The sequence below is a fragment of the Rhynchophorus ferrugineus genome, unplaced genomic scaffold (genome assembly GCF_030347505.1).
Source record: "Rhynchophorus ferrugineus isolate W39M unplaced genomic scaffold, kcgeb_rfMv2 rfM2, whole genome shotgun sequence".
Classification (NCBI taxonomy): domain Eukaryota; kingdom Metazoa; phylum Arthropoda; class Insecta; order Coleoptera; family Curculionidae; genus Rhynchophorus; species Rhynchophorus ferrugineus.
The window spans coordinates 32,872,848-32,899,182 of record NW_027472581.1 but is presented as its reverse complement, the minus strand read 5'-3'; the positions used below and the strand labels follow the sequence as shown (position 1 = coordinate 32,899,182).

Here is a 26,335-nt window from a genome sequence, read left to right as displayed (position 1 = left end):
CATCACCTTTATCCATCCATCAGTACCACTCAGAAGAATGACAGTTAACAATAAGAACATACATACATTAGACAAGACAATAAACATCCTCGAGAAAGACAAACTCTCTCCCCAAATTAGGCAGTACACCCAAAGTGCATAAACAGACTAATAAATTGGTCACTGCTGCTTCATTCACTTTTTGCTAATGTCAAAAAAATCGATAAGTAATCCAACTAATGATAAAAATCGGTAAATACTATTAAGACGAATAATTAAGTAAAAGAATTAACACTAGATGGAAGATTTTTTCGTGAGCACACTAATAGTAATATTTTCCATATGTAGGTTGAATTAGAAAAAGTTAAAGTTTCAGTTAAAATGAAGAAAAATTATTAAAATGCCAATATATTATGAGAGGACGACATTACGTCTTACTGGCTATTACTGATCTTTTTCTGACTTCAATAAACATTTGCAGCAAAGGTTTAATTAAATTTTAGCAGATCGTAATATACCAAACTTTACTAATCGAGTCCTATGCACAAGAAGAGTTTATGATCCTGAATATTCAAAATTATTGTATTAAAAAAATATATTAGGTTATAATAAAATTAATACAATAAATAAAAAGTTGACCTACAAATATATACTATTGATTCTGCTTTTAAAATTTATTGAGCCGTCAAAGAACTGCAGTTTTTATTTTATTTTCACAAAACCGTAGGTATTCACGCGATAGGGGAATACGCCTTATTGCTTAAGTTAAAAATGTCCCAAACTTATAACAAAACAAAAAGACTATCCTCTAGATGAATAGAAATATATCTCTAACAATAATAAAATAAAACAAAGTTATTTGCGGGTACACACTACAAGAATAAAACAAAACTCACGTTTCATGGACTCTACCAAACTTTATAATAACTTTAATACCCAGGGAACAATAATAACTTCTTAACTTTAACTACTGTCGTACAGGTGGATGACATAAAATCAAAAATAATATCCCACACTATAACCTATTTATTGCTACACAAAATGTTATAGACCATAAAACGTGATATGAATAGAGATAAATTTACATATTCCTATATTCGTATTGTAGCACACCAGATGAAGAATACAGTAAAAACTACGAAGCCTCATTTATATATATTTATTAAGACAATATTATTAAAGCAATATGTTGACATACTAACCGCATATATAGACGTATTATCTAAATAAAAACAAAAATATTTCTAGTTATATAGAAACAATGTAGAATATATAGACTAATAGAAATGTTCGCAAACTGTACGGTATTCTATCCAACATATTAGGGAAATATAAAGTAACTATTAAAAAGACGTAGATAATGGTCATTACATGTATTTTGATAAACGTCATCAGTAAAAAAAGAGTGCAGTCAATGTAAACAATTTTGGTTTTCATATTTATCTATATACAATAATTGTTTTTGATTTGGTATTTCTATATGCTTAAATCTTAATCAATCAAGTGAGCGTTCTAAATTGTATTGTTTAATTTTCAATATTAATTAATTTTGTTGTTTGATTCGCAACATCAACAACAAGACATTTACAGAAATTTCACGCAGCATTACCGTGTTGTTCCGGTATTACATATTCTCCATAAATTTCGATTTTAGTTTCAACAATTTGAAAGCAGTGATTTTGATGTCAATGAATAAGAAAGGTCTGGAGAACAAAACAATCTCAAAAATTGCAAATCTTGCAAGTAGACCAAAAATCAGATCAGGTCAGAATCAAGCTTTGGAGCATTGGAGCTAAAAACCTTCCATAAAAATTGAAGTAATTCAATAACGAGAAAATAAAAACAATAAGAGTTGTAAATTAAAATAAAGAACGAGAATAAAACAAAAAAATCAACACCACAATCAACAATCACAAGAGAACAAGATAGAAGAAAAAAATAGAATAAAGAAAACTCTAATAAGACTAATAATAATATAGAGTGCAGAAGCAATGACAACAGATATTAATTAATAAACAAATATAATAAGAACCATATTAAGAGCAAAAAAATAACTGAAAATGAATACCGTATAAAAATTAACTATGAATACATGAAGAAAATTCAAATAAATATTGCTGAAAAAATTATTCCGAACAGAGTAACGTAGCCGGAATCAAATGGATGATAACAGGAAAAATAAAATATGAAAATCAAGATCCAATTGGTTTAAAATGATTTTAACGAAGATGTAAAGCTTCCCTGTAAACCCTTAAACCCTTCATAATATGTTAAACCGACCGTTGTCAATTAAGTTAAAAATGCTTATTTTGTAAAAGTGTAATAATAATTGCATACGTATTTTTGAATTTTATCTGTTGCCTTAGCTGCGAATGTCATTACAACTTTTAATTGATTTTTGGTATAATACTTTGCCAGTTTTATTTTTAACATTATTATTGGATTACTAGGTATTTACACCTGCAAAACTGGTTTGGTTCCTATGCATTTGCTTGCAGAATCTGAGACTAACTAATTTGAAATTAATCCTAAAAACGTTCAAAAATCCTTCGCCATAACCTTTACGACTGCCTCTGATAAAATGTTTTACTATGTCAGAATAATTTCCATTACTACAAATTTTTTAAAAAGAATAATTTCTATTAGCGTCGAGTTTATTAAATTTCATTAAATCCAAATTTAATTTCTTAAAATTTGTACTATAAATCTAAAAAAAAAATTGTGTAAATCTAAATTATTATCCTTATTTGTAAAACCGTAGCGGGTAATTCTTCCTATTTTCCATTTCTATAATGAAATTATCGGCTATTAAAAAATATTTCAATACAGAGAACATTTTAATGTATCACTACCATATGTCTCGTCTATTTATTATATTCTTTTTGTCTTATAATCTCGACAATACTGAAATAATCAATATCAACGTAGAAGTTTAAACAGTATTTAAAAACTGGATGGTATTAAATCATTACACTGTGCCATTGGGCAGGAAAGGATTAATATTCCATTTGTCACTAAGGTTAAGTAAGGTCTTAACCTGTAACCAAGATTAAGATAGAAATAAAAAATGGTATTATCGAAAAAATGCCTTCTGATTTTGACCTTACTGCCGGGAAGTTATTAAAGCAACTTCCAAGAAAAGCACTAATTAAAATAATCAACCTAATAAATGCTTCATTCAGACTACAATATGTGGAAAGTAGCTGAAGTTATTATGATTTCTAAACCAGGAAAGCAACTTCAAGCCGCGTCTTGAAAGATACCGGCCAATATCACTACTGCCGACAATGTCCAAATTATTTCATCAGTCATTGAGGAAAAGAATCTTATTCCAGAATGAATGGAAGCACAGTCAAAAATATCCTGGCATGACCCCTGATGTTAAACACGGGTGAAAGCCATACGTTAAGAAAAAATGTGAATAACTTTAGCTGAGGTACAAAAAATTAAGTGGTTCTTGGGTAGATACTCAGCTCTGTCAGCATATAATAAGCTTTTACTTTACCAACAAGTCTAGAAACCAGTGTGGACTTATCGTGTTTAACTCTGGGGTTGTACAAGCCAAACAAATAGAAATATAATATATAAAGATTTCAAAAAAAGGTACAACGAGGTATTATTAATGCTCCGTGGTACATTCTTAAAGACAACCTGAATAAGTACTTGAAAATAGAAACTGTCGATAACGTTATCAGGGACTATCTCCAAAGATGCGAACAGGTACTATATACAGATACTTCATCAGTACATCAGTGTTGAGGTTCTCCAGTTCCTAGAAAATGATGACTTCGTCCTCAGAAAGTAAAACGATTTAATGTATTTCAGTGAATTATAAGTAAATCTCAGTGTGCATTAAAACAGTGACATAGATGCTAAAAGGACAAAGTGCCTATCGTAAAAGTGTTGACATATTTACAAAACTAAATGTAGATATTTACTCGACAGAAATTGTGAATCCGTATAAAAGATACTATTGACAACACCGCCTAATTACATCGTATTTTATTTAATCTGACTTATTTATAGTTCATATTGTATTTAAGTTCTATGGTACATTTGCTCTCCATGTACATTTTAATTGTGCCACATATCACACCCCTTCGTACCTGCAATATTGTTAAAAATAGGGCGTTCAAAAAGCTGCGGTTCAGCGCATAAATATTTAGAAATAGTTTGTATTCGTAGAACATGTTCAGCTTTTATTGCAGATATAGATGTTGTGTAAACTTTCCTGCAATATTTTAGTACTCTTAAATGTACTCCAGCACAAAAATATCTAAACTATATTATCATGTATACGGTTCAATGGAAAATATTTAAATATTTCGAAAATTCATACTGGAAACAACAGAATAAAACAAATAGGGTCCTACCTAGTAAAGCCTGAAATAAACGAGACTTGAATATGCGAATAACCCTCTCGATGGCCTGCCTCAAAGTCTGATCTTGAGGTCGGATTAGCTTGGAATGGTAGTCTTCCAACAGTTCCAAGGCACGATGTGCTTCTGTAAACAAGAAAATATACATATTAGTTGTTGTAAATAAATTTATAAAGCTCATTATAATATATACAAGTTAATTATCTCTCATTGGTTATAAAATTTAAATCTAACTTATCTCAGGCACTCATACCAAATGTTTAAATCAAAATATACAATCACTAACTAACTTTAACAGAAATAACAGCTATTTTTGAAGGGGAAAAATTATTAATAATACAAAACACATATTTTCGTGGCCCGTTCCCCCTTCGTTGGTCTTTGACTAATTTTGTTTTGCTCCCCGTTCGCCAGCATTACATTCAGATAAAATATAAATGTTTGTTTAATTGAAAGTTCGATGTTATTTCTTTGAGTTTCGTCATGGCTGGCAAACGAAAAAATACGCGTTCTTTTGTTTTCTTAATAAATATTAATACCAAAGACGTAATGAGAGGAGTTTATTTAACCGACGTTAAATTCTCTGTAAAATTCATTGAGTACTTAATTATGTATATAAAATACAAGTTAAAAAGTTTTTTTTAATTGAATAACTCCACACAAAAAACTCTATCTTACATTATATTTTCAATTAATACGAAATAGTATCCATCGCTAACCGTAAATAATTGTAAAACCAAAGTATTTATAAAGTATTTTATGTATACATAGTTTCTTATATTTAAAAAACTAGTGGATAAGGATTATATAAACTACCGAGAAAAAGTCTCGTCAATTATCGGAAAATTATTTATAAAAATTATAAAAATGACGAGTTGTCGTCTCCCTACTGATTTTCAACCTAGTTGTTGATGTAATTATGCCAAAGGTATTTTAAAAAATATTGAGTGTTTAGTTATGATGCTACAAGTTTCTTTAGCGACCGTATAACAGTTAATAATAGTGTTATATATAGTCTATCCAAAGAAGCAGTGAATATATGTCATGTTGTTAATATCACGATGTTTAATGTATTTCCTGCTGTAATTCGTAAATTCGTTTTACAATCAGACAATATTTTCCTTCTCATTCTATTCCAAAAGAGATAAAATTCTGTCTGATACTTTAGAACACGTGAACGAATGAGCCTTCAAAAGTACTTCGGTTGTCTGCAAAATTCTTAAAAATATTAGTTATAACAACTTTTTGATTTGCTTGTTTTGATAAATTTTAAATCGCTGCTTATTATTGCTCTGATTGAAAATACCGAAGCTTGACAGAACAGAATGGGTCTCCTATCAGTTATCTCGTCTAATCGTAAAATTTGTTAGAGAAATAAACAAATGTTATTGTTAAATATTAATGCTAACGTTTTTACTCAAAGTATTTTTAACGTGTTGCAGCAGCATTGAATATTAATATGGGCTCAGTCATTAAAATATCTCAAAAAATTAAAAATTTAATGATGGATTCTCCAAAAAGAATCGGTCCTCATACGAATCGGTCCTCAGCGGGTTACGAATCAGGATAAGCTTGATGTTAGTTCCATCAGAGATCGAATATATGAAATATACAAAAACAGTGAGTAGTTTCTTCAATATTAATAATTTAATATAATTATTTCTGAGGAAATTGCCTGGAAAGTATCTATACATAGCTTAGAGCTATGAGATATAGTCTTTGAGACATGTAGAACACCCCTTCGAACACTGCTAGGTAATAGAGAAATCAAATGGTGTAAATATAACCCACGAAGAGGTATAATGAAACTTCCAGGCACTGCTTTTAAAATAATACAATTTTTAAAAGCTTATAATAAAATCAAGGAAGACTTATTATTTCAATTTGTGGTAGATTGGATAACTCACGGCAAGATGACAATGAAAGTTGATGGAAAAAGGTATACATTGGAATAACAATTGATTAGCTATTATTAGTCATATATTAATAATTCATTGCGGATATATTCTTCTTGTTCTTAAAATTGTTGAATTGGAATGGTTAATAACACCTTTGGTTTGGATGAACTCGATCAGACACATTCAAGAAGAAATTCACAAATGATGGAATTGTAAACAAATCATAGATAGATTGGAAATTAACAGCTTAGGATGATAGTGCAGAAAGTAGAAATAATTACAATTAAAGTATATAATGAATATACAATAGCTGTAAGAAGCTGTATTGTAGATGGTGAACGATTTATATGTATATATATATATATATATATGTATATATATATATATATATATATATGTATATACGTAAATATTCAGAATTATACTTGAGCGTTAGGTTAGAGTGTATGAGATAAAAAAAGATAAATAAGCTCTCTAATGAAAGTAAAATGCATTATTTTCAATCAAAATATAATAAAACAACTATAAACCTAACTGTAGTTTAAATTAATGGATACTATATGCATTAGATGTATTATAATATTAAAATAAACTATATTTGATAACCTTTTGTTTCATTATTTGATTTAGACGATAATTTTTTATATGTCAAAACAAAAATAAACTAAAACTCGGAGTTGTGGCGGAAATATTGATGCCGTATGTTCCCTGCTACTTTGAATAGACAATACACTTACACAGATGTCAAGGCTTCGGACTTCGACTATCTACTTCGTATTAACATAAAATTAATGGAGGAAAGGATGAATTGTTGAACACTAGCATATCACTCGCTATTTAGTATACAAACGTAGTACAAAAAACATGACATGCCCAGTTGAAGTAATTAGCCGAATCGGAAAAGCAGCAACATATTTCGTACGGTACTTGTACGAAAAAGAGCAAATATTACCAGCATGTCTAAACTTTAGCACTTTGGGAATTCTTCTGTATAACTCCGTTAGCTTGAAGCCTTTCAAGTTTCTCTCCGTGATCACTAATGTGAGCAATTAATAGAGGAATAAAAATATATTTCTAAACTAATAGGAACATAAATCGAGATAATAAATAGTTATCTGAAAAGTAGGAGACTAACATTATCCCATAGCGACTAAAGTAATGCCGCACCAATAGTAGCGTGTTCGGTATAGAAAAAATAGACTCTCACCTAGGGCCAGATAAGCATTGATGATGGTGGTTTTAACATGCAAAGTCGCTAAGAAGAAACTTACCAAATAACAATTATAAAAATAAATCCAGACAATTTAAGAAAATAAATAACAAATTTATAATAACAATAAAAGCGATGACTAATTTTACATTAGATGTCGATCTCACATAACGGAGACATTCCAGATTATACATTTTAAAGAAGAAGCTACAGCTTAACGACACCAGATAAAAAACAGAGAAGAAGAAGACGAAGCAAATCAGATAACGATAATAGTTTCTTAACGAAATTATCCGAAAATACACGGTAGCCGGCGAACTTCGAGTTTCGCCTAGTGGAAAATCCAATTTGGAACAAACGATTCCGCGTTTCGGCGTTTTCACGCCCTCGCGCTCCCTGAAAAAAGCCTCTCGGCCAAACTTATCTCGCCGTAATGTTTTCTTGATTAAATTTGTCTAGTTTTCATGTCAAATTAGAAAAAATGGAATATAAACCAGATCATATTAGTCTTGCTTGTTAAGCTTTCCTTTTTTTGCTAAACTTAAAAATATTCATTTCCATTATATATATATATTTTTTTTTCTTTTTTCTATACTGAACACGTTACAGTCGGTGCGGCATTACTTCAGTCCTTATGGGATAATGTTAGTCTCCTACTTTTCAGATAACTATTTATTATCTCGATCTTGTTCCCTTTAGTTTAGAAATTCATTTTTATTCTTCGATTAATTGTTCACATTAATGATCACGGAGAGAAATTTGAAAGGATTCAAGCTAACGCAGTCATACAGAAGGATTCTCAAGATAAGCAATTCAAGGTGCTAGAGTTTAAACTTGCTGGTAATATTTGCTGGTTTTCTCACAAGTACCATGCGAAATCTGTTGCTGCTCTTCCAATTCGGCTAATTACTTCAACTCAAATTTAAACTACAGTTAATTATACAGCCACGATAATTTATAGGTTAGAGTTGTCTTATATTTTCATTAAAAATAATGTATTTTACTTTCATTAGAGAGCATGTTTACCTTTTCAGGTTTAGTTCTTGTTTCCTTCGATGGTGTTTTTTCCTTGTTAAGTCATTTTGATATTACTGAATCTTCTCCTCATACACTCTAGCCTAATTCTCATGTATAATTCTGAATAATTACATACATATATAATATGCACATAAATCATTCATCGTCTACAATACAGCTTCTTACAGCTATTGTATATTAATAATATATTCACATTTAATTATTTCCACTCTCTCCACATCACCCAGTTAGGACATTTTTAGCATTGAATCATAATCCCAAGATCTAATGAATAACTAACTTTTTAATTTCCAATCGATCCAATATTTGTTCACTATTTCATCTTTCGTCAATTTTTTCTTCAATATGTCGGATCATGAGTGAGTTCATCCAAACCAAAGGTGTTATTAACCATTCCAACTCAACACAATTCTAAGAAGAACAAGAAATGTCAACAAATATGTCTGCAATGAATTATTAATAAGTGTTATGACTAATAATACCTTATCAATTGTTATTCCAACGTTTATCTTTTTTCATCAACTTTTATTGTTTTAACTCTTTTTATTATCATGTTGCCATGAGTCATGTATCATGTGACCCAATGTACCAGAAGTTGAAATTATAAATCTTCCTTGATTTTATTATATGCTTTTAAAATTGCATTCTTTCAAAAGCAATATCTGGAAGTTCCATTGAACCTCCTGGTGTGTTATATTTACAAAATTTAAATCTTATTTAACAGTGTTCGAAGGTATATTTTCCTCGATCTATATCATCGATCATATCCTCAAAGACGTATATATAATAGAGGTCTGTATAATATAACAGGTCAATTCAAAAGTCCCGCACTACCATAGTAAAACACAATTTTTTGGCAAAATTAGTGTTTTTTATTCAACATATACCTTCAGGGGTGATATACTGATTTAAACCATCCTCCAACTTCATATATATATATATATATATATATATATATATATATATATATATATATATATATATATATATATTATATGTATATATATAAATATATATACATATAAAATATGTATATATATATATATATATATATATATATATATATATATATATATATATATATATATATATATATATATATATATATATATATGTATATATATACATATATATATATATATATATATATATATATATACATATATATATATATATACATATGTATATATATATATATATATATATATATATATATAGTGTCAGGGACTGGAAATGATTCTAAGCACTTCTTGGCCAACATTCAGAAATATAACAACTATTTCCAGATGGCATCATTTGGCGCTACACATATTATATAGGACAATTTCATGCCCACTTTCCCACAGTTGACCCAAAATTGCATGCAGTAGTTACCAAACACATTATACATGGACCTTGCGGAGTTTTCAACTACAATTCACCATGTATGGTTGATGGCAAGTGTTCCAAGCTATACCCAAGAGACCTGGTTGCTGAAACCATAACGGGAAATGATGTATACCCATTGTATCGTCGGTGATCAGTTGCGGACAATGGGCGATCGGTAGTTGTGAAAGTAAGAAGACAATATGTTGATGTAGACAATCGTTGGATCGTGCTATACTCGCATCATCGTGTGAGACTCACATCAATGTGGAATATTGTAACTCTGTGAGGTCGATAAAGTACATATCTAAATATGTTAACAAAGGTAGCAATGTGGCCGTCTTCGCTGTAACCAATGCAAATGACTAAATTTCACAGTACCAGATGGGTCGCTATGTAAGTAGCGATGAAGCAATATGGCGTATCTTTTCATTTGCGATCCATGAAAGATACTTTACAATAGTCCATTTGGTAGTCCATTTAGTAAATGGTCAGGAGGAAAAAAGTAGAGGATTCGAGATTGTCGAAGATCTCAATGCGACCATTCAGAATTTTCTTCGAGACAGCTGGTTTCCTTCAAATCAGTCGACACCGTTATGAACCAGGACGACGTAGTCAACTATCCTACGGAGTTTTTAAATTCACTGGAATTGCCTGGATTACCACCTCACAATTTGAAGTTAAAAGTAGGATCAGTTGCCATCATGCTGCGTAACATTAATCAACCTCGACTGTGCAATGGAACAAGACTGGCCGTGAAAAGGATGATAAATAACGTCATATAGACAACAATCATAAATGAAAAATACAAAGGAGAAGATGTCTTGATCCCGCGTATGCTGATGATTCCAATGGATTTACCATTCGATTTTAAACGTTTACAATTTCTAGTACGCCTGGCCTTTGCGATGACCATAAATAAATCAACTTGCAGTTTCCCTGTCTCACGCATGGACAATTACACAAATTATACGGAAAGACGCCATCTTTCTTTAATTACGTACCATAAAACGAAACAAAAAATATAATTTATCAGAAAGCTTTAAATTGATTAACAAACTGTATCAAAACTGTGTGTATCTGTAAAAATTTAATTGAAACCTTATAAATAGTATTTCAGGAAAACTCCGTTTTTTAAGTATGAAACATCATGTGTAGTTAATCGAAAATAATAATAAAAATTCATTCATACCCAGCATTTTTTTATTAATTACGGATTATTAGGTCTTTTATTTATCGATTGAGGCAGTATAAAGTCTGTCGGGTCAGCTAGTATAAGATGGCGACTAAAATATTTTCACATATATATATATATATATATATATATATATATATATTGTATATATATATATATATATATTGTAAGATATATAGATATATAAGATAAGTATAATCTAGTATAGATTGCGTGGGACCTACTAGAGCAGGATGGCAAATTCTAACACATCAAGAAAGACTTCTTTTATTCTGCTATCCCTCTAGAAAAGAAATACTAATAAGGAAATCTTAAAAGAATGCTGATTGTCAATTTACTTATCCCTTACCCTTTGATCGAACTGAAATACCTTATGTCCCCACTTTAAGGAACCTCCTCCAGTCTCCAATATTCTAACTAACTGAAGAATGGTAATAGACCAACTATTAATGAAATGTGCAAATTAAGCAAATATGATTAATTGTAATAAATAAATAGTATTTCCTAAAAGAAGTCCCCAAGACATAAAAGGCTTTAAATTTTGTGTTGCATGTAACTTGCATATCGGCCCTTACTTATGCACAACATTTATTTAACAATTTTATTTCATACCTCGGTCGAAAGTTCGTACTTTCGTCCTTAATAACAGGGAAGAAAGTTAAACATTTACTCCCTGTGAGAAGTACACCCACGCCCTCTGTGGAACACGCCTCGGCGGAAGAAAGAATTTCTTATTCGTATTTATACTCATAACTAAGGACTATTTATTCTGTCATTATAACAAACTGTTTACCGCTGTTATTAACGTTGGTCTAACTCTAACCTTAAAAATAATCATCAATGTTGTTTTGAATGTTGTTAATAACGTACTTTCGACCGGCTATGAAAAAAAATCGTATACACCACACGGGCCAAAAGTTCTGATGATGATGATAATGATGAATCATGACAATGATGATGTTGTGGTGCATATATATATATATATATATATACATACATATATTTTTGTACATTTCATTCAGTTCGTATATTTTTACTGAAAAAATTACCGAATTTGGAAGACCGTCACATTTATTCTTAAATGAATTACAATCGCAAATAAAACAGACTATGAATAAACAGTATTTGTTGATTGATTATTTACCTTAATTTACAGTTTAAAACACTCAAAATCACAACAGAATCAAACTTTACTAGATGCCATCATTACTTTATCACAATACCGGTAAGGTAAGGTTTTCGGGTAAATAACAGTTATATATAATATATTTACTAAAACAATCTCAAAAAAATGGGTCGGGTTAACATTAAGCCACAATGTTAATCAATAAGCATAAAGCGATAGAACAAAAAAAACGTTGTGTAAAAATATTGTGTAATATAACATATGTGACGAACCTATCCACAACATTGCTTAAAAATTACAGGTTGTTCACTATATCTTGTGTTAAAAAACTTTAACATAATGCAAGAACAGTTTTGGAATAGATGCAGAATACCTTAATAAGGGATTTGTATTCAGCAAAGATGCGAGCATTACAAAGTAAAGAAAATTAAGAATATATCCTTAAAACTGAATTATATACTGTTTAAAAATATCGATAAATTCTATTAACCGTCAAATATATTTAAGCAAGTTAATGAGATTCTGATTATGATTCTTACGATCCATGGCCGTATAAAAGGACGACTCAATCCATCGAACCCAATCGTCGTTAGCTAAATAAAAGAAAGAAGAAAAGACTTGATAAAATTAACGTTAAATATTTAAACCAACAACGACAAAATTCGCCCGTGCAAATACGAAATTTCTTCCATTGGATGTCTAATATAATTCATCAGAGACCTTGCTCCCTTTAGGGAATATTTGTCGCCTTTGAAATATAATTAAAAAACGAGATTTCGAAAGAAACCTTTTGATTATTCGCGCCCGTTCTCGGTCTCCTCAAACACAACTACCTACACAGAGTAATTGTATATTCCTTTGTTTCATCGGCTGATGACCCATTTTATTATTTCCTTTTGCTTTTTTTGCTTCAAGCTGGTCTCGGCACGTGTTTGTCTTACACTTTTAGAACAGCTTCATCGTTTGCTTGGATTTAAATACTTAACACCGACCTTTGTAGCATTACAATGTCCATAATGGAGGAACAAACAATAAGCGACCCTATCTGATTGTTCTCAAAAACATTAGATCCTGGATTATGAAATTTTGCCTAGAATAATGTGGTTTTTAAACATAATATTTAAACAGTCATAACCAAATTATGAATCAACACTAACACCAATAGGTGTCAACACATTTTTCTCATTTTTAAGAGTTAACATCATGACAAGTCTCAACTGTAAATCATACAAACGCAATGTTCTTAGAGTGTTTATTAATATATAATTACACAAATATATACCACTATTATCCAGTAGTTCAATATGAAAATGTAACAAATAATAAATAAATATAAACTTATGAGTAGAGATACCGAAAAAATATCGATATTTTTGACCACTTTTTAACCGATATATCTATATATCGATATATCGATATTTTTCACTATTTTTTCAAAACATATTAAAGATATTTCTCAAACATTTTAAAAACCTTTTAATTATTTTCAATAAACCTTGAAAATTGGTACATAATTTTAAATATTTAGTGAATTTTGTACAAAATTTTAAAATTTTATTAAAAATATGGCAACTTTTTAAAGCATTTGAAGAATATCAGTATTTTTTCTTAAAAACATCGACATATCTTTTGTAAAATATCGATATTTTTTCTGGTTGTTGCAAACATAAGTTAAAATAATTTGAATTTTTTTTTCTACGATATATCGATATAAAAAAGGTAAAAGTACATACAACCGCATATTCCATGAAGCCATACTATAGCCCGTTTGAAACGTAACACATCATAGGCCATATTCTAGCCATAAAGATAATGTCATTGGTTTATTCAGTTAAAAGTTATAGAACTTTGAAAGTGGAAAATCCTAAATTTCCGGAACAATATTTACTTTCGAAAATGGAAAATGAAACAAAAGCTCATCGAAAAAGTGTGGTGTTCATAGTAATACGTATTTATGTAAAAACAAAAAAGTTTTGAATAATTCATATAAAATTGGATACTAAACTCAATAATTGGATCTCATCAATAGAACAGTTATCCATGAGAAAGTGAATTGACCGATATTCCATTTATTCGCTTCTGAAACCAATTAAATATGTTATATTTAAATTAGCTCTAACATGCAATGAAAGGTGGACCATTTACGAAAAAGATCGCTGGTCGAAGCCCGAAGTAAGTTCACATTCAGTTGTCAAGCCCACATTGATACCGTGGAAAGTACTTGGACCTATTGAGGAGAAACTATTTATTATGCCAATTATGTTGAAGAAAAAAAGACGTTGTCTTTCAGCACAACAACATCAGAAATCCAGAGGGTAGCTTTGAGGGCCAAGAGTTTAGCTACTCGAAAATAACGTATTATGAATTTCGTTGGAGCTAAAGGTCGTTTAAAAGAGTTTAATTAATTTATTAATTCGTAAAAATTAAGTGAGTGTTAAGTGCGATTATAATTTAAAAAAAACACCATATAAATCTTAATTTTAGTGGTTCGCTAAAACCTAAATGAAATTGGCAGGAAAGTTTTGTTGCATCCATTCTTTAGCACGGATCTTGCACCGTTCTCTACAACAACTCTCTATACACAACAACTCTATATTCCAATATTTGCACAATTGTCTTCTTAGTGTAAAATTGGCTTCAAAAAGGGCTTGTGGAAAAATGAATTACAATTGCGATTAAAGGAACACACTATGAATAAACAGTATTTGTTGATTGATTATTTACCTTCATTTAAAGTTTAAAACATTCAAAATCACAACAGAATATAACCCCAAAGAATCCAACTTTACTAAATGCCATCATTACTTTATCGTATATACAATACCGAAATATAAAACGTATCTACGTACTGACAATATGAAGAAATTAATTTAACGAAACCCCATTTGCATAGAAGATATCCAGTTTTAGTAAAGGTTTTCGAGTAAATAACAGTTTCAGACAGTATCTTAGCGTGTTTTGATCCTTTTTGTCACCAATAAAATGGTTTGTCTTTCTAATGCAGTAGACTACTACGCTATATTTTTAGTATTGTAATAAAGGAACTTATGAGGAATATTATTTACAACAATGTATATTTTAATGACTTATAATGATTATATACACGTAATTCAAAAATGTTACTATAAATACTTACTCAACGCAACCCTTTTAAAAAATTTAACACAAAAAGGTATTATGGGACTGAATCGGGTAATGATTCATGGTTCATCATTCTTTAAGTCATAATGGCCAATTTTCTTAGCCTCTTACCAGTAACTGGTAAAATAACGGAAGAAATAATTCTAAAATAATGAAGCAGCAGCTAAACAATATAATCACCGGTCAACACTATAAACGTCATCAGCATTGAATCTAGAAAAATGTACTGTATTCCTCTGCTACTTTTTAGACATTAGTCAATCTTTTGACAAAGCCTGACATTATGGAATGACATACAAACTAAAACAAAAAGCTTCTGCATTCAAATTACCATATATTTTCATCCTACCACAATCGAAAGAGATTCATAATTAAGTATAATGATAAAGAGTGTGCTTTGCACGACATACGCTCGAATTTCCCATAGGGCAGTATATTGGAACCGGTGTTACACTGCAGATTTTCAACTAGTAAGGACACAAAGGCTGCGACCTACACTAATGACAGTGCCGTCCTCTCATTGTATTCTGACCCGAAAACTGCTTCGTTAAACTACCATGCCATCTAAATAAAATCGAGAAATTATTCTGTCAATGAATAATAAAGACAAACCATATCAAGTACACTCACCTCACTTAGACTCTAAGAAGAAAAACATCTCTGTCAGTAAGATTAAACAATGAAGAGAAACAAAATACTGGGTCTTTATTTGAATTTTAGGTTAACTTGGCAGAAGCACATCTGGACCAAGTTTAGACAAATTGACAGCAGATTCCGTAACCTGAATTAGTTAACAGGTCGTCACTAACATTTACGCAATAAGAGCAAAGTGACCATCAAGCCAATCTGAATATACGGCATTTATTTATGGGGCACAGCAAGCAAAAGCAATATAGATATATTGGAAAGGATTCAGTGAAAGACTTTAAGAAATATGCTTAATTCCTCAAAGCATAAACAACAAGTATTTATATCTGGATCTGGGTGTGCGAGCAGTAAAGCAGGAAATAATATATTATATAACATAAAGTATAAGAGAAGACTTGCATAACAGAAATAAGCTGGCAGTGGCGCGGAATGGAATAAGAGGACAACAGCACGTGAAGCTCAAAAGATGCGACATCACCACCATCTGCTACAGATTCATTTAGAGGGTTCAGAGCTGCGCATACAGATTGAAGCTCCTTAGTAATGGGATGCTCAACACAGTGTCTTGTTGTCCTACGACAGATTGACATGGCGTAGAGCAGAGAACAGAAAAAAAAATTAACATGGACTAGAAAGCATTGTGCAAACATAGAAAAAACATAATCAAAACCTAGAATGAGAGGAAGCTACGACTAGCATAGGAGTAGTATTATCATTCTGTCGCTTTAACCGGTATCTTTCCAAGTTGTCGGCTTGGAATTGAAAGAAAGTTCGTTAATTTATGACTATAAATTTTTAAAAATTGATTTTTCGTCTAGATGCCCTTAAGAAAATTTTTAAAAATTTAAATTATTTTCGGTTTACATACATACAATACAACGGTTTTAGTAACACGGCATCTAAAAACGAAACTAAACGCGCTTTCTCGAAACTACATTTTTGAAGACGGTTGGCATGATATGTCCAGTTAAAGTGAATCGATTTACTTGAAATTTGGTCTTCTCTATAGCTGCTTCTATCGTACAAAGTAAAGCTATAAGAAAATTGAAGTTTAACTATTTTTAAAAAATTCTAAAATGTAAAAAAAGTTGTAAAAAATTATCTCGTTTTTCCAATCACCATTAATTCGGTGAAAGCAAAATATGATTAGCTTTTTAATTTTTTTTTTTGGATTCAGATGAGTAGGAAGGTTGTTTTTATACCCACGAGTTCATAAGCTTGTCAGTTCTTCGATTTTTCATTCTTTAATTTTATTCTATTATAACGTTTTTAAACATTACTGAACTGAACTTAAACAAACAAAAAAATACCTAAAATATATGACTCTAGACCAGAATACCTATTTAATATGATATTTATAACATCTAAAGTTCATTGACCTCAAAGTAATAAAATTCCCAAAACTAAAATTTATTAACCCAAATCTCTACATATTTATTTCGTAATGTCATTCAAACAAAGCTCGAAGATACGAATCTTTTCGTTTAAATTATGTTGACCAAGTCGTTGTTGCGACATGTAATAAATCGTTTGACATATAAGGGTCCTAATGAATAATTGTCTGCGTAAAAGAAAATTTGAGGATTTGGTAGATGGCGACCTTCAAACTTCAACACCCTCGCAAAAACGACTGAGAAATAGGAGTTATATGAGTTAGTGGCTGAATTTATCCAGGATTATGCAAAATGTTATAGCTAGAGAATAAAGCGGCGATTGTCGCGAAAATTATTAAATTATAGCTTTTTTATTTTATGAATGGGGTATATAAGGACGTAAGAATTCGAATAATTTCTTTATATGAAATCAATTTCGTTAGGTGTATTAAAAGTATACATGTATTCGATTCAAACATCAGTTATAGTGAGAGAACAAACTCACAATTGTCGCGAAAATTATGAAATTATAGCTTATTTATTTTATGAATGAGGTATATAAGAACGTAATAATTCGAATAATTCCTCTATATATATATATATATATATATATATATATATATATATATATATATATATATATATATATATATATATATATAAATATATATATATATAGATATATATATATATATATATATATATATATATAAATTTGAGAAATATTACAATAAATCAAAATACGCCCAAATCAAGCAACCAGGAAGTCAGATCCGTGACAAACAATATATTAACAAATATTTTTAGGCTCTATTTTGATTGGTTCTGGCCGAAACAATTACAAACTGCAACTCTTATGCGGTAGATTATTCGTCGTTTCTGTTGTACATAAACCAACCATGGACGGGTAATTTTTAAAATCAAATCAAAATCTGGCAGACCTATATCCCAAAATATCAACAGAGCAATTTTAAATCGGATTAAATATCACTAAAATTAATATTTGAAATTATATTAAAACGGAAAGTGACTGTGTTAAAACATTATTATATTAGCATTACATTATTATTATATTATATAACAGGTCAATTGAAAAGTCCCCGGCCTACAATAGTAAAACACTTTTTTTTGGGACATTTTTTCTTATTCAACATAATTCCCTTCAAGGGTGATACACTGATTATACTGACCCTCCAACTCTTCGATACCACTCTGATGTAGTATGATTTGACCTATGCTTCAAAATAGGCCTCAGTTTTCACCTCTCCATTCGACGAAAATTTATTTCCAGTTAGCATTCTTTTGAGATCTGAAAATAGTCGATGGGGACCAGATCTATAGAATACGGTAGATGAGGAAGTAATTCGAAGCCCAATTCATGGATTTTTTCCATCGTTTTCACTGACGTGTGTCACGGTGCATTGTCTTTGTGAAGCAGCACTTTCTTTTTCTTCAAATGCGGCCTTTTTTCTGCGATTTTGTCTCTCAAACGGTCCAATATATACGCTATGTAATATTTACTGTTAATGGTCCTTACTTTTTCCAGGTAATCAATCAATTTATTCCATGCGCATACTAAAATACAGACGCCATAACCTTGCCAGCTAACTGTTGCGTTTTCCCAAGCTTTGGAACGGGTTCATCGTGTGCAGTGCATTCGGATGACTGTGGATTGGACTACTGAGTGAAATGACGGAGCCACTTTTCATCCGTTGTCACATATCGACGCAAAAATTCGGGTTCAATACGCTTGATCATCTTCAAACACTGCTCCGAATCATCAACTCGTCGTTGTTTTTAGTCAAAAGTGATCTCGAGCGGTATCCACTTTGCACAGAGGTTTCCCGTACCCAAATATTCCTGAATGCTATGATGTACACGTTCAGTTGATATCTTCGGAGTGTCTGCTATTTCATTCAGTTTCAATTTACGGTCACTTAAAACCTTTTTGTGGATTTTTTAATGTTTTCGTCGGTAACAAACTCTTTTGGGCGTCCACTGCGTTCACTGTCTTCGGTGCTCATTTCACCACGTCTAAACTTAGCATACTAATCCTTCATGGTTGATTTTCATGTGGCAGTGCCGGAAACTCGGCACCAAGCCAAGTTTTTGCTTCAACTGTATTTTTTCGCTTCAAAAAGAAATATTTTATCAACACGCAAATTTCCTTTTTATCAATTTTTTCGCACTAACAACAGTTGTTTCACTCAAAATATTATAATTCACACACTAACGATCCGACAACTGTAAAATTTATACAGGCATCTTTTGAGGCTTAGGGCTAATTAAAAAACATATGGACTTAATTCTAGTCGTGCCATCTATGTGTCAGGACGGGACTTTTCAATTGCCCCGTTAGTTTTCACGTTATGGTAGCCCTAAATTCGGATAGTCCAAATTATAGTAGACTAAGTTCGGAGATATTTTCTTAGCTGGAGAACAAATTCAAGGTTCTCGGCTAGAAGTCTGTCTTTGGTATCTTTACATTCCGAACTGCGCTGCTTTAACCCTCAGAAATCCAGTAAACTATATAGTTTCAATACGGATTAAACATCTGGATTTAATTATAGTAGCGTCATCTATGTGTCAGGACGGAGTCTTTTCAATTGACCTGTTATATTTAATATTTTATGTTACTTTTGGTTATTCCCGTATTGTGGGAACTATTAAATAGTTGCGTCAAGTTTATATAAAAAAAACGATTAAGAATAGTATACTGCTGTAAGGTTATATATTACATTTATTGTAGAGAGAACAAATTAATGTGTTCGCTTTATCGGAAGATATATAAAGCTGTGAAATAATTTCATCCTACTGTAGATTATCAAAATTCGAGGATATCAAGAATCATCTGCCCTCTTTCTTCTTCTTTACAAGATATTTAAATTTTCACAAGCAGCTTTAGATTTAATTTGATGTCAGAGCAGCTAAGAAAAATTGCTTTTGTTTAAGAACTGATAGTAATTGATGTGATTCTGGAAACATAGTATATTATTATCTCTAATTTTGTACTTAAATTTGAGTGGTATTTCTAATTCTAACATTTTATGTAATTTGTTTTTTAGAAATAGGCCTGAAGAAAGATGTAGGTCAGAGACCTGAACAATATGGCCACAGAATGTTATGTCTTCCTCCCTTACTGTCTATTCAAACCTATTAAATTGATATGGGGAGTGACAAAGAACTACTACAATAAGCATAAAGAACAAGAGAAGAATATACAAAATGAGAACTGTCTGGATATGTGGGAAGAAGCGTTATCTACAATAGAACTTGTATTTGGATGAACTCCACCAGATATACTGAAGAAGAAATTGACAAATGGTGGAATCGTGTTAGGTAGATTGGACAAAAAGTGTTAGATATATTGGAAATTAATAATTTAAATATTAACTTGAATAGCGAGTCAAAAAGTGACAATGACTGAATGATACTTTCTAGATGTAAGATATATGATCTAATACTGACAACAACCGAAATAGGATAATGAGAGGGGAGACAACTAATGGTAAATATATAATTAAAATAGTATAACTGTATGCATAGATATATGTATAATGATGCAGAAACATGAGCATTTGGTTAAAATGCATAGGAAGAGAAGAGATACTAACTATTTTGCAGATATGGAAAATGTATCAGGAAGAATGCAAAGATTAAATCAAGTTTTATCAAGAAAGATGTACACAGATAATAACAAAATAAGCAAGATAAATATAATGATATCAAAATTACTTGACAAAGAACTAAACGTAGAAACGCTCCCTAATGAATGTGAAATACGTTTGTTTATACAATTGTTAATTAAGCAGTTTAGGCCTCCAGGAGATACAACTATATTCTAAAACGCCCGCAAAGCTCTAAGTCATAGGTGGTATGGAAAAGAGTTCAATATGAATATAATTAAACACAACCCTAACTTGCAAAATTTGGTGATTGTATAATTAACTGTAATTAAGTAAATAAAATAAAGTAAAAAAAGTAAATTCTTCGATAAAACATTCATTAGTTATAAATACTATGATGTTAAAATAAATTATATTTGATAACATTATTTTCGTTTCATTATTTTATTTAGATTGGAATATTGTTATATGTCAAATTCAAAATGAACTAAAACTCGACGTTTTGACTTCATAAATTTAGATGGCGTGAGTTCGCTGTTTTGTTGAGCGGCCTATACATTTATTTACAATATTTTTAGAAAGCACTGTACGTAAAAACATAAATGTAAAAACCAATATCAGAAAAATCAATCAATTAGATTTAAAGCTCTATTGTTAATTTCCAAAGCCAACCATAATTTAATTGCAACATGCTTCCGATTGGCTTATACCTTTTAAACCAACCGAATACCGGCATCAATTTTCATGGGCGCCGTTTGAAAACCAGAATGTTTTATTTTTGTTCGGGCCTTTGAAACAATTTTCATTTTATAAACGTCAATTATCGAGTTTTGCCGTTCTACTCTCGAAAAAGTGTATGCGTCCATCAACAACAAAAAAATAATTGTTTGGGATTCATATCGATATATGGTTTTGAGTTGTTTGATTTTTATAAACCCTCAAATTCTAGTTAATTTGAATTATTAGATTAACTATTTAATTCGACAAAAATATTGGGTCGGGGTTTTATCTACGAATACATTAATTTTATGAACATTATTTAATGTTATTGCTTTTACATAAATAGATAAAAAATAATCCATGAAATCGAATATTTTATTAAAAAATCAAAAATTGTATGTTCAATTAAACAAAAACTTTTGTTCGAGGAGATAATTAACCAGAAAAAATGGGCGTAGAAATCCATCAACCAATGTTTCCAAATAAAATGATTTTTATTTTTATATCTTTTCCATCTTATGTTCATTAGAATTACGAATCAATTCGAAAGAGCGCATTTCCGAAGTGGTCCTATTGGTACCAAGTCAGGATCTGATGGCGGAATTCGGCGAAATCGAGGGAAACCCTGAAACTTCAAAGGTATGTACAAAGCTTTCGCATATTTTTGTATCTAAAATAATCGGATATGGGTGTATAATGTTATTGCTAAACAGATGTAACGGAAAAGTGTAAAGAACTAACCATATCACATGAGAAATCGTAGAAATATTGCAGGCAAATACCACTATGGTGTAGTGGTTAAAGCGCTCAGCACACACGCGGAGGCGACGGGTTCGATTCCCGGCGGAGCCAATAACTTTCCGTTGTTCTTCTAGTTTGGTTATAACATTTCTCAAATCACCAAAGCTAGGTAGCGGACCCCGGGGTCTGAAGCTTGTTTGTTCATTCCTATTTTTCCTCATACGAGTTGCACCCTTACTTGGCGTATCCATTGTAATACTTAATAAAATAACTCCGTGATTTATTGAGTAAATATCTAACATTAAAAACAGAAAAATAAAATATTTTTAACAAAATATTGAACCGACCGAAAAAAATTAAATTTAGATTTTTAAAAAAAACTTTTAAAATAAAATATCTACATAATCATCGTAATAACTAAATAAAAATAAACGAAAACCTTATTTAACATTTCTACTACACGTATTTTATCTTCTACTATATTTTTGTGACATATACACAAAATTAAATCACGAACAAAACAAATATAATTTGTTTTTACTCAGCCCCCTTCCCCCTAAATCGCCCTACGTTATAAATGGTTGGCCCCATAAGAAAAACCGGACAATATTTATATCTTTAAGTAAGACACTGCATTAAGATACTATTTCTAAAAGTGTCTAAATTAAAATTTTTGGAAGTGAGTATTAAAGATTACAATTGATGTTTAACATAATAATAATAATAATAATAATAATAATAATATGCTGAATATAATGAGTCCATACAATTTAATCATATATCTTATGCCTACAAGTGCGAGCTTAGCTTCTGTCTGGGATTAATCAGTGCTGCCAGTAAAGTGGGTGAGAAGGACTGTTGATAGTTTTTATGAAAGATCACAAACTGCTAGGCTAAATTTAGCGTTTAGCTTTTATTGACAGGTAATGCACCTGGTAGAAGAACTTTTACCAATAATGAATTACATATAAATACCTTGTGTTAAATAAAGCAGTACAACTTAGCCGTGACAAGCTGTCCAATCCAACCCACCCCAATTCAAAAATCCTATATAATAATACGAGAAATTCGTACTATATTCACAATTATAAATTCACTACTTTCCACTACTGTAATAGATGCATAAATTTGCTACCATTATTTATTTTTACAACTGATTTTTATAATTCTAAATTCCACAACCTATAACACTTTTGGGTCAGTATAGAAAATTCTTATTGAAAAAAATTGGCGATCTCTTGAAGCGATTCATGAATTATAAATTAGAATTATTTATTGCATATGGTTAATAATATATTGACAAGTAATAATTAGAAGAATAAATGCCTGAAAAGTACAGTGGATACAGTAGGGACTTAATTTTTGTAGATACAGTCAAGTAAAATCATTTGATGGCCTTTCTGATATATCGACCGTTGTTCAATATTCAATTTAAATGCATGAAATACTATATATAGGAGGCTTCTGAAAACTAAATACTTTAGTTCTGTGTAAGTCTACGTCTTTCGCTAATAATCAATTGTCTTTCACTAACATAAAATAACTCGCCTAAAAATTTAAGGGCTTTTGAAAAGTTTCAACCGTTCCTTTCATATTAAGGAAGTAAATTAAAACTTTCCGCTATTGGCCAGAATTTGAGTTGTAAACTGACATTTTCTACCGAGGATAACTTTTTAATACGGACACAAACCACTCATTATATGGGATTATGCCGATAGATGCTCCAATGGGATATTCGTATACTATACTAATACAATATAATATAATATACTAACCTCGGCACATGTCTAATAGACAATGCATTTGAAGATATTATCGTATATGTTATTATTAATACCTATACTATATATCAAAGTATTTATCTGGATGAGCTACAACTAACCTAATATGTCTTATAAACTAATTAATCAAGTGGTAACCAACATACCTAATTAACTAACCTTATACCGAACCCTTTAATTCAATTTAAGGGTAATTAATAAAAAATTTAAATTGAGCTAAAAGCAGACTGTTATACAATTATATATTAAAACACGGTCTATTGCATCAAGTATGACATTATTTCTATAAATGGTAGACATTATATTGCATAATTCACCTGACATAAGTCTAAATCTAGTGAAATTCGCAAAAAAAAACCCAGTAATTTTTTCAGAACCACTAAATCTATTAGGCCTAAATAATATAAAATAATTTGGAGTTACACATGAAGTACAGAACAAATGTAATATTTAAAAGCACCTATGCAACGAACAATATTGCGCTTCTACGTATTAAACCATTTATCGACAATTTACCATATTTAAGCAGCAAATATCTATTAGAGCTTCATAATATTCCAACTTGCACCATACATGCCGAACAGGATTAATTGACGTGCAAATGCGCAAAATATCAGGGCATTTGGGTTTACGGCCGTTCTATTCGCTATTTTAGTCACACGCTGCTATCAGTACACGTTATTTATCGTAACTTCCTGCAGATATGTCAGTTTTGTTTCAGCACCAACTAGCAATAACGCCACCGAAAAGAAAACAAAACAAGCGAAGAACTTTAGCCTGATCGATATCCGATAATATTTGGCCTTATATATATTTTAGTAAATAATATATAAGATTATTTTGTTAAAAATACAAGGTTGCTCAATAAGATAATCAAAATAATGATTATTTTTTATTGATAATAGAAGAAATTATAACGAAACTGAGAGGACAAATTGTGCTTATGAAAATCTATTAATCCCAATAAGTATATATTAATATATTATAAACGGCCAATTGAAAAGAACCCGGACTGACACATAGATGGCGCTACTAGAATTAAATTGATATCTGTTTTAGTTAGCCCTAACCCTCAAAAGATGCGTGAATAAATTTGACAGCTATCGGATCATTAGTTGAATGTTGTGAATAGTAGCATTTTGAATGAAGCAACTTTTGTTATTGTGAAAAAATGGATAAAAAGGAATTTCGCGTGTTGATAAAATATTGCTTTTTGAAGGGAAAAAAGTACAGTTGACACAAAAACTTGGCTTGATGCCGAGTTTTCGGACACTGCCCAGGAAAATCAACCATGAAGGATTGGTATGCTAAATTTGAAGTGAGCACCGAAGACGGTGAACGCAGTGGACGCCCAAAAGAGATTGTTACCGACAAAAAAAAAATTAAAAAATCCACAAAATGATTTTGAATGACCGTAAATTGAAATTGAATGAAATAGCAGACACTCTAAAGATATCAACTGAATGTGTACATCATATCATTCCCAAATATTTTTGTAATAGAAAGGTCTGTGTGAGTGCCGCGTGAGCTCACCTTTGACCAAAAATAACGACGAGTTGATGATTCGAAGCAGTGTTTGAAGATGATTAAGCATAATAAACCCGAGCTTTTCGGTCGATATGTGATAATGGATGAAACATGGCTCCATTATTTCACTTCGAAATCCAATCGACAGTCATCCGAGTGGACTGCACACGATGAACACGTCCCAAAGCGAAGGAAAACGTAATAGTCGGCTGGCAATATATTGGTGTCTGTATTTGGGATGCGCATGGAATAATTTTCATTGACTACCTTGAAGAAGGAAGGAGCATTAACAGCGACTATTATATAGCGTTTGAAGGACAAAATCGCCGAAAAACGGCCCAACGAAAAAAGTGCTGCTTCATCAAGACAATTCACCGTCTCACAGGTCAGTGAAAACGATGGCAAAAATCCATGAATTGAGCTTCAAATTGCTTCCTCATCCACCCTATTCTCCAGGTCTCGTACTGAGCAAGTATTTCCTGTTCTCAAAAGAATGCTAGCTGGGAAGAAATTTTCGTCGAATGAAGAGGTGATCGCCGAAACTGTGGCCTATTTTGAAGCAAAGAACAAATCGTACTACAAAAATGG

General features: G+C 30.9%; 1 protein-coding gene across 3 annotated transcripts in view; it reads right to left on the bottom strand.

The window, feature by feature from the left end:
- The window catches only part of LOC143190637 (disks large 1 tumor suppressor protein), a 308,341-nt gene that overhangs the window by 158,343 nt on the left and 123,663 nt on the right, over window positions 1–26,335 (bottom strand). For all 3 annotated transcript variants that reach the window (XM_076395119.1, XM_076395118.1, XM_076395117.1), the window contains exon 2: window positions 4,353–4,484. In XM_076395119.1, coding sequence (XP_076251234.1) covers window positions 4,353–4,484 — 132 coding nt within the window. The remainder of the gene's footprint in view (window positions 1–4,352; window positions 4,485–26,335) is intronic.